General features: G+C 37.5%; 1 protein-coding gene across 1 annotated transcript; it reads left to right on the top strand.

Annotated features, from left to right (window-relative positions):
* Positions 1-4,646: 4,646 nt before the first annotated feature.
* On the top strand, positions 4,647-8,987 carry TTL1 (tetratricopetide-repeat thioredoxin-like 1). The gene is made up of 7 exons (XM_086230126.1): positions 4,647-5,989; positions 6,555-6,750; positions 6,854-7,035; positions 7,122-7,455; positions 7,551-7,755; positions 7,842-7,948; positions 8,072-8,987. Exons 1-7 carry the CDS (start codon positions 5,067-5,069, stop codon positions 8,222-8,224), a joined length of 2,100 nt encoding a protein of 699 aa, XP_086086252.1. The 5' UTR covers positions 4,647-5,066; the 3' UTR covers positions 8,225-8,987.
* The last annotated feature ends 228 nt before the right edge of the window (positions 8,988-9,215 follow it).

Genomic DNA, 9,215 nt, shown 5'->3' with positions numbered 1-9,215 from the left:
TAAATTGAGTTCCAAAGTCTAAAACAATTTTTATATATGTTAGGGACCCCAAAGTTTCTCTTTAATGTCAAAAAATTCCTAAACAAATATAAATTTAATTAATAAGACAGAAATAAAAGGGAAAATGAAAGTTGAGGCAGAAATAGACAATTAAGATATGAGTTTTTAAGACATTAAGACCCCTATGAGTCTACTAAATGTAGGAACATGGCGAAGGCAATGAGCTTGGCTGGCCGGTTCTATAATACAAACTTGTGTATGTACGGAGGGGGATATAGAAGAGGACGTTTGCTTACATCCATTAATGTTTTGGGACACACAGAGGGAGACATCATCTAAGTCCACAAGCATGAGGTACCATTCCTGGCCCATAGAGAGGGCTCAAAGTTATCCACTGCCAGGGTGGGCTCAACCCAATATATATAGAGAGAGAGAGAGAGAGAGAGAGAGAGAGAGAGAGAGAGAGGTCTTCTTCTAATATCAACTTCATAATGTAAAGTAAAGGGTATGCTAAAAATAGAAGATGCTTACTTCCCAACTTAACTTATGGACCATATGATTATTGAATTGGGAGAAGCAAAGGGGCTCTAATAAACACATTTATATATTTTGCAATGCCCTATGAGGATGCATCTTTGGGCATTGTACATATACAATGAACCTTCCCTAGAAGGTATAATGCTTAAGAAAATTTTGATTCTGTACTTTGTTGGGAAACTAAGTAAAAGTTATAATAATTATATAATGAGTCCTTGTTCATTAATTTCAAACACAAATTAGATTTTACTTTAGAAAATCAAAATGTCTTACTTTCTTTAGTGCCCTTTTAAAATCCTCTTGTGAACGTATTAATTAAAGTATCCAAAGTCCATACACTGATACACACTAACACACATTGGAATTGGAGGAAATCAACCATTTTTTCACCAAAAGTAATTGACATGGAGGCCCCCAAGATAATGCAGGCCGTTGGATTAATAGAGAACTACTTGTCGATCGGTGTCGTTTTATAGTACATTGACATGGACCTATCTTAAATGCCATTAAAAATGGCAGCCTTTACTTTATATTTTATTTGTCTTTCAATGATGGGAGTGCGAAGATTTCACTCATCTTGAAATAATGGGGTTTATATACGATAAAATTGAAGAATATATGTGTAATCAAAGATGATCCTCTTATACTCTTATAGCCATACAACAATATCCTCAATGCTTGAGGCATGTGAAGTTGGTGCACCATTTACCTATCAAGACCGGTCATTAATAAGGCTCTTACAAACTTTTGCTATTGTTCTAAAATGTTTCTGAATCAATTTGTTATGAGTTACAAGTCACAACTAAAAGACGCATCAATCATATTAATGTATACTTAAAAAGAACAACTTAAGTTCTTAATATGCACTCACATACTAGAACTGAAATATATCATTCATTTTTTTCCTATTTCATACATCAATCTTAAACCATTTCTTGCATGTCACTTTCCAATACCACCCTAAGAACTTTCGCTTTTAAAGCTAGTTTTAACCTCTTTATCATAGTTAGGGGCTCACGAACTTGCGCAGAAAAATTAGCCCTTTAACCACCATTGATTACTAAGTTGATGCATAATAAGTTTTTAAAGAATTTCAAATTCCTGCAAGTCAAATTGGTTATGATCAAAGTCTAACTTTCCCCCTCTTTCTAGTAGAGATTTGATAGACTTAATTTACTCGATTCTTGAATAATTAATGTTTGGTTCATGAAACTCTCATTCTCTTGATATGATTCTAAGTTTTATATTTTCGGCTTTAGATCCTCGACTTCAAATGTCAATGATTCAATTATTTTTTTAATCTAAAATTAAATTTAAAATTTTTTAACCGTATTAAAAATTTGAAATACATACAAAATACTTGTAGACTTGTAGTTGATTTCTTGTTCTACATAAGACACTAGTGGGTCACAGCTCACAGAGTTTGTGGCTGAGTGGTGCCACATGCACATTACCTGTTAATGATTTGCCACGTGACATCCACGAACCATTTGTACCCCATGGATACCTCTTGCCCACATGTTGCAAACTAATATAGACTATAGTAAGCAATTACCAAGATAAATTATAATTGTAATAAAGAAAATAAATTGTAATTTTGATTGTTAATGTCCAAAGGAGATTTAGCTTCCATTTGAAGTTTTGAACATTGACTTGGTATGCAGAAGGCAGGTTCTAGAAAGTGAGGGTTCTTTTTTTAATTACATTCTAGAAGGTGAGGTTACAAATTTACAATTACATGAAAACAAAAGATTTCTCCCGGCAAAAAGTAAAATGACAGAGATCTCCTAAGTAGCATTAAATGATGTGGCAATCCCGACATTACGCAATATGATTTATACTATCATTTTATATTGATATTATTTTTATTTAGAAAGTAAAATTTGAATTTGTGATCTCTTTAACAACAAAAAATACACCCTCGTTAGGGTAAAATTTTTTGAATTCAGAGTTGGTTGTTCTACTATTACATGATGTCTTCACTAGCTTAAAAAGAAATTAGGTAGTTAGTGTAAGAGGTAATTACAAAAATGATCCACTTATTATTCATTAAGTCTCGTTTTGATTCACAAATTGTTTAAGTGTTTTATTTTGGTCTAAATCGTGCAAAATCGAACAATTTTATTCCTTAATTTTGTACTAATGAGTTGACTTTGAGAGACAAAATTACCTATTTTATACCAAAATGAAAAATATGAGATAATTCATAGACTAATATAGAACTTACAAAAATTTGTAACCAAAAGGAAACTTAACGTAAATAATTTATATAATTTCCTCTTAATATAACGCCAAAGGGATAGAAATGTGAAATTACCGGTGAAGGGTATTTTGGTCATTTGAAAGTGGTAATTAAATCTTGTGTTCGCTTCTAGATTGCGTAAAAGAGGGTAAAAATCTGGAAAGTACAACAGCAGGGATCTAGGACAAGTAGCCAAGAGAAATTATGAAAATAAACATTAATGTTAGGGTGTAAATACTCACACCATTTCATGGTCATTGTGAACACTATTCACAAGTCACAAATCTGAGGCTCCAGCTCAGGTTAGCGACCATTGAGTCCTTGCGTCCTCTTGGTTTTTTTGTTTTAATGGGTGGCAAGAAAACTCCTCATGTCTCTAGTCATGCACTTCTGTATCGACTACAAGGTTTTAAGGGAAACTCAGGTGCAATTACTTCTTGTTTGAGTGGAATTTTGCTTATTACACCATTAATCATGGTGTGTCATTATCATTTTACTTAGCATATGGTTAAGGTGGGTCATTGTATTTTTTCTTCAGCATGTGTAATTGCATAAGATGTGATACACGAGTATATCATATGTAAAGTAAAACTGTTTAAGTACGACGCTATAAGAGTTGAAGCTTGTAACTCTAGTGGTTAAAAACTTTACCTCTATACTTTAATATCAAAAGAAAATATTATCTTTAATACTTTTTAAAATGAATTAAATAATTTTAAAAGCATGTTAAAATAAAAATTAATTTAATTAATAATTTAAATTAACAATTTGATAACATCACATGTTAACCTTTATTATAAGAGAACATTTCATTTCCTATAGTATTAATACTTCAAGGCACTAGGATTCTGGGGCACAAGGAGCATAATCTATGTATGTACCTTCTCTATAGTTCATTTTGAATATTGATCTTTTAAAAGATTCTAAATTGATGCATTTTACTGTTCACACATATTTATTTGACGGTGCTTTACTGATTTAGAGTAGATGGTTGGTTGATTGACTTGATTCTAAGAAAAAGGAAAGAGTAGATGATTGGTTATCTAATGCTCTTTTCAACAAGTAATCTAGAATTATAATTACCTTCTCATTTTTATCGTAAACCTATTTAGAATAAATGGTTTTCCATGTATGATGAGGTATCAAAATCCTTGTATTAAGTTTTAAGAAGGGAAAAAACTTGGAAAATAAAGTTAATTTGCTGCTATATAATAATGAGTACATGTTTTTTATCAATGAAAACATGGTACAACACTAAATAAGACCAAATTTAGTATACCCTCTTTAGATTTGATTGTTTAATATACTAAATATCAAAGAATTGGATAGTATAAGTCATTGAGGTTAGTCCAAATAGTGAAGATGAATAGAGTAATAATTAAAATTAAGATAAATCTACAATTTGAATCTTTCTAATATAGTCAATAAAAAAAAATTGGATAACATTTATTTTTATCATTCTTATACCCGATCATTTTTAAGAAAAGATGAATTTATCAATAAGGTGAGCATTTCATGTTACTACATTGTCACATTTGATGCCTTTGAGCAAGCAAATTTACACATAGCACGTAATTAGCCTTAATCAATGTGAAATGAAGTCAATCAATTTACTTAGAAAAAGGTGGAAAGGAAAGGTAATGAGAAAGGGGGGTCATGTTTAGGTGTAAATACTAAATAGTGAAGTAGGGGAGTGGTGGGTGTGTTGCTCACATCCTCCTAAGGGAGAGTAGACCATGCTTCCTCCAAGAAAAAAACAACAAATAAAGCGAATTATGGAGGAAAAAAGAGTGTACTACCCAAAGAAGAGATATATATTAGATAGAGAAAGAAAATAATAAAAATACAAACAGAGAGTGAGAGAGAAGGGAGAAAGCTGTCTCGTGAAGCAGCAGGTGAAGAGAGAAAAGGGAAGAAAAAACAATAATAAAAAAGTTCACTCTTTTCTTTCTTTCTTTCTTCTTCTCTTTCTCTGTCTAAAACTTCACATTCATTCTTTGCTTCCTCCTTTTATATCACGAGATCCCCATCTCGTCCTCTCTTTCCTTTCTCTCTCTATCTCTTAATGTCGTCTTCAAAGCCTCTTCATCTTCTGCTGCTTCTGGGTTTGTGTGTCTCTGACTCTGCTTGCACTCATTGCTCTTCTTCTTGGAGTAGCTTCACTCTCACACATTGCTGAGAAAGAGAACCAAAGAAAGAAACAAAGAACCAAAATTTACAGGGGGAGAGAGAGAGAGAGAGAGAGAGAGAGAGAGAAAAGATTTAAGCTTTGCCTTCGTTTTCGGAAATGTCGCATTCTGGGAAGCCCATTTCGGAGGGCCTTGGCCTCGACGCGCTCAACGATCGCTTCCGAGACTCGCTGAGTTGCGAAGCCAACAAGCCCGATTTTCGAGAACTAGATCTGGGTTCACCCGTTTCCCCTCTCCGGACTCGCCAAAGTGGGCTCGCCACTGCTACAAGTAGTAGTTCAAGCTCGTCCGGATCGGTGTCGGGACGAAATGGACCCAACCCAGTTGCCAAGAGGTCCGATTCAGGCCCCAACAACCACTCCGGCGAACTCTCGGGCTCTAGCGAGAGCAGTCCCACCGCCGCCGAGAGCCTGCGATCCGGTGGAAACACGCGGAATTTCAAACCGGGTCATGCAAAATCCGATTCCGGCTCAACCCACCCGTTAATCTACTCGGGTCAGAGCTCGGTGAACTCTCCGGTGCCGAGTGTTTTGCCCGCTGGGAATATATGCCCATCTGGGAAAATCTTGAAGACGGGTATGGTCCCAACTCGGAGCTCCAGGACCGACGTTTTGGGGTCCGGAATGGGCAATTACGGTCACGGGAGTATAATGCGGGGCGGGCCGGCGGCTAAAGCTGTCGGCGCAGAGGCGGCGGCGAGTGTCGTGAGTTCGAGGGTGAGTTTGAGAGCAATCGGCGGCGGCGGAGACTCGTTAAAGAGAGTAATGGTGAGTGTGGATCCAGAGGAGGTGAAGAGAGCTGGGAATGAGCAGTACAGAAGAGGGCATTTCGCCGAGGCTTTGAGCTTGTACGATCGGGCGATTGCATTGTCGCCGGCCAATGCAGCGTACCGGAGCAACCGGGCGGCGGCGTTGACGGGTCTCGGACGGTTGGTGGAGGCGGTGAGGGAGTGCGAAGAGGCAGTGAGGTTGGATCCTAATTATGGCAGAGCTCACCAGCGTTTGGCGTCTTTGTTTCTTAGGTGAGTTTGGGATGTAATGCACTAAAAGCTCAAATCTTTGAAGCTGCTGTGTAGGTAAATTAGCTGGTGATGGGTTAATGTGGGTCTTGTTAATTAGTTGCTCACATTGTTGAGAATGCCTCTGCTTGTTTGGTCCTTGGATCTGGTTCACCCTGCTCTGGGTTGGCCTTTTGATTTAGACTCTTGGTTTTCTTGGTTTTGCTTCTTTTCTTTCGATTTTCCCATAGTTAATATGTGCTTGCGATTTCCATGTTTCAATCTAGTTTCCTGTATGTACCTGTTACAGGGTTACTTATCTGTGGCATGAGGTCATATACTTCAGTTGACTGTTGATTGGTTGAATCATTTGTATTGCAATTTGCTGTATTTCTTGATGTATATACGATTGCTAGAATGTGCTTAGAGGTTCTCAGTGAAGTTTCAAGCTTTATCTGGTTCATTTTGATTTGAATTCTTTGGATCCGGTCTTTGTTGTTTAATATAATTGTTGGTGAATTGAAGTTTCATGTATTTCTCCAGCATAATGCAGCAGGAAATTTACTTCACATAATCCCATGTATGACAGGTTAGGGCAGGTCGAGAATGCCAGGAGCCACCTTTGTTTTCCAGGGCTGCAGACAGATCCAACCGAGTTACAGAAATTGCAGGTAGTGGAGAAGCATCTCAAAAAATGTACAGATGCCCGTCGTGTAGGAGATTGGAAAAGTGTATTGAGGGAAGTTGATGCTGCTATTGCTGCGGGAGCTGACTTTTCTCCTCAGGTAAATAAGTATGATTTATATTAGTTTTGTCTACTGGAATTGGATGATTTGGTGCAATGAAAAGCATAGAAAAATGCTGAACTTGTTCAAATTGAATTTACAGCTCTCTATGTGTAGAGCGGAAGCACTTTTGAAGCTCCACCAAATTCATGATGCTGAATCAGTCTTATCAAATATACCCGAATTAGACACATACACCAATTCCTCACATTCAAAATTCTTCGGGATGCTTTCTGAAGCTTACATTTACTTTGTCCTGGCCCAAATTGATATGGCATTTGGAAGGTGAGCACAAAGATTCTAAGCTTCATCAGAAATAATATGGATAAGGGTTTTGTTGAGAGTGAGAATGGATGATGGATGTGTTGCAGGTTTGAGAATGCAGTTACTGCTGCTGAGAAAGCTGGGCTGATTGATCCCCGAAACATTGAGGTTGCAGTGTTGCTTAAGAATGTGCAGTTAGTGGTGAGAGCTCGTGCCCGTGGCAATGATCTCTTCAAGTCTGAAAGGTTCACTGAAGCTTGTTCGGCATATGGAGAAGGTCTGAGGCTTGATCCTTCAAACTCTGTTCTCTATTGCAACAGAGCAGCTTGTTGGTTTAAGCTGGGGATGTGGGAGCGATCCATTGAAGACTGCAACCAGGCCCTATGTATTCAACCCAATTACACGAAAGCCCTTCTTCGAAGGGCTGCCTCAAATAGCAAGGTAAAAATGTGTTTCTAAACCTCTTCATTTTATTTTGCTTTTTTGTCATTTTTGTTTTAATAAAAGTTTATTCTGTTTGATTTTGTGTATTACAGTTTGAAAAATGGGTAGATGCTGTTAGAGATTATGAGGTCTTAAGGAGGGAGCTTCCTGACGACAATGAAGTTGCTGAATCTTTGTTTCATGCTCAAGTTGCATTGAAAAAATCCCGTGGGGAAGAGGTTCATAATATGAAGTTTGGCGGTGAAGTGGAAGAAATATTAGGACTTGAGCAGTTCAGAGCTGCAATATCTTTACCAGGTAGGCCTTCCTATCTACATGTCTGCCACCTTATCATCTTTACACTTGCATCATTCTGTACAAGTGCCTAAAATTCATATTTACAGGTGTATCTGTGGTCCACTTCAAAGCAGCTTCTAATTTGCAATGCAAGCAAATATCACCTTTTGTAGACACGCTTTGTGGCCGCTACCCATCCATAAATTTCCTCAAGGTAAATTACCGACTCATTTGCATCCTACCAATTTAACAACACTTTTAGCATGCTCTATTGATTTCTACTAAAGTATATTAGAGAAAAAAAAAATTGTGTACTTATTATGGTGATGGATCACAGGTTGACATTGAAGAAAGCGCAGCTGTTGCGAACACTGAAAATGTGAGGATTGTACCAACTTTCAAGATATACAAAAATGGTAGCCGGGTGAAGGAGATTGTGTGCCCCAGTCGCGATATGTTGGAACACTCAGTCAGGCATTATAGCTTTTAGAACTCAGCACTTTGTACTGTAATTCTGCTTCTGTGCCGTAGTTTCGCGTTTTTCTTGTCGCTGCCCAACCCCCAGTATGATAGGAACTCTTCCACAGCCCTTCCATTCTGCCTCCCACCATATAAGCATTACCAGATATACCTGTGACATAATCAGAATCACCAAATAATCTCATTAGCAGCCAATGCCAGTGGATCCCAGAGAGGTAGTTTAGTTCCTTTTTCAGTTTTTATTTATTCATTCATTCTCATTGCTCTCTGGTTCCAATTTCTTCTTCCTTTCCCCCCCCCCCCCCTCCTTTTTTTAAAAAAATTTCTTTGAACTTTTTTCATTTTCATTCTCATGTAGGCCAGCCTGGTTCTTGTATCCCCACTTCCAAAAAAAATTGATCTGTGTACAATTGTTTAAAATGACCCTTTACTTATATTTGTGAGAGAGGGAGAGAGAGAGAGAGTGGGGAGAGAGAGAGAGAGAGAGAGAGAGAGAGAGAGAGAGAGAGAGAGAGAGAGAGAGAGAGAGAGAGAGAGAGAGAGAGAGAGAGAGAGAGAGAGAGAGAGATGGCTGGCTGGCTGGCTGTAGAAGAGGATCTGTACATGTATATATGTGGATGATATATACAAAAACAATGGAAGTCATGAGATAGTGAAAGAGATTGGATGTCTGGTGGGTACTTACTGGGATAGTGAAAGAAGGATGAATATGTTATTATTATTGTTGTTTACTTCTCAAACCAATTATTCAACAATAAAAATTTCTGTTTTTATTTTTTGGTCTCAGTCAACATGTTACCATTCTGTGAATCTGTATTAGAGGTGTCAAACGGGCTCGTTTAAATTGAGCTCATCGTGTTTTCGTGCCGTGCTTGGGCCGGCCCATATAGTTAAGATCTAAGTCTGACATAGCTCGCGGGTCATTCGTACTCGTGTCGTGCCTTAAACGGGCTGACCCACGAATCTATTTTTATTTTCATTTTTTATGGTAATAAAACTAA

Source organism: Dryas octopetala, chromosome 1, assembly GCF_963921425.1.
Source record: "Dryas octopetala chromosome 1, drDryOcto1.1, whole genome shotgun sequence".
Taxonomy (NCBI): Eukaryota; Viridiplantae; Streptophyta; class Magnoliopsida; order Rosales; family Rosaceae; genus Dryas; species Dryas octopetala.
Note: the sequence above shows the minus strand (reverse complement) of the source record. Positions and strands in the feature narration are given on the sequence as shown.

What these genes read in the sequence shown, in the direction of transcription:
- TTL1 (XM_086230126.1), top strand. Translation starts at nt 5,067, where the DNA reads ATGTCGCATTCTGGGAAGCCCATTTCGGAGGGCCTTGGCCTCGACGCG. An exon ending in GGGCTGCCTCAAATAGCAAG is followed by an intron (nt 7,456 to 7,550) that starts GTAAAAATGTGT and finishes TGTGTATTACAG; the next exon opens with TTTGAAAAATGGGTAGATGC. An exon ending in CATCCATAAATTTCCTCAAG is followed by an intron (nt 7,949 to 8,071) that starts GTAAATTACCGA and finishes GATGGATCACAG; the next exon opens with GTTGACATTGAAGAAAGCGC.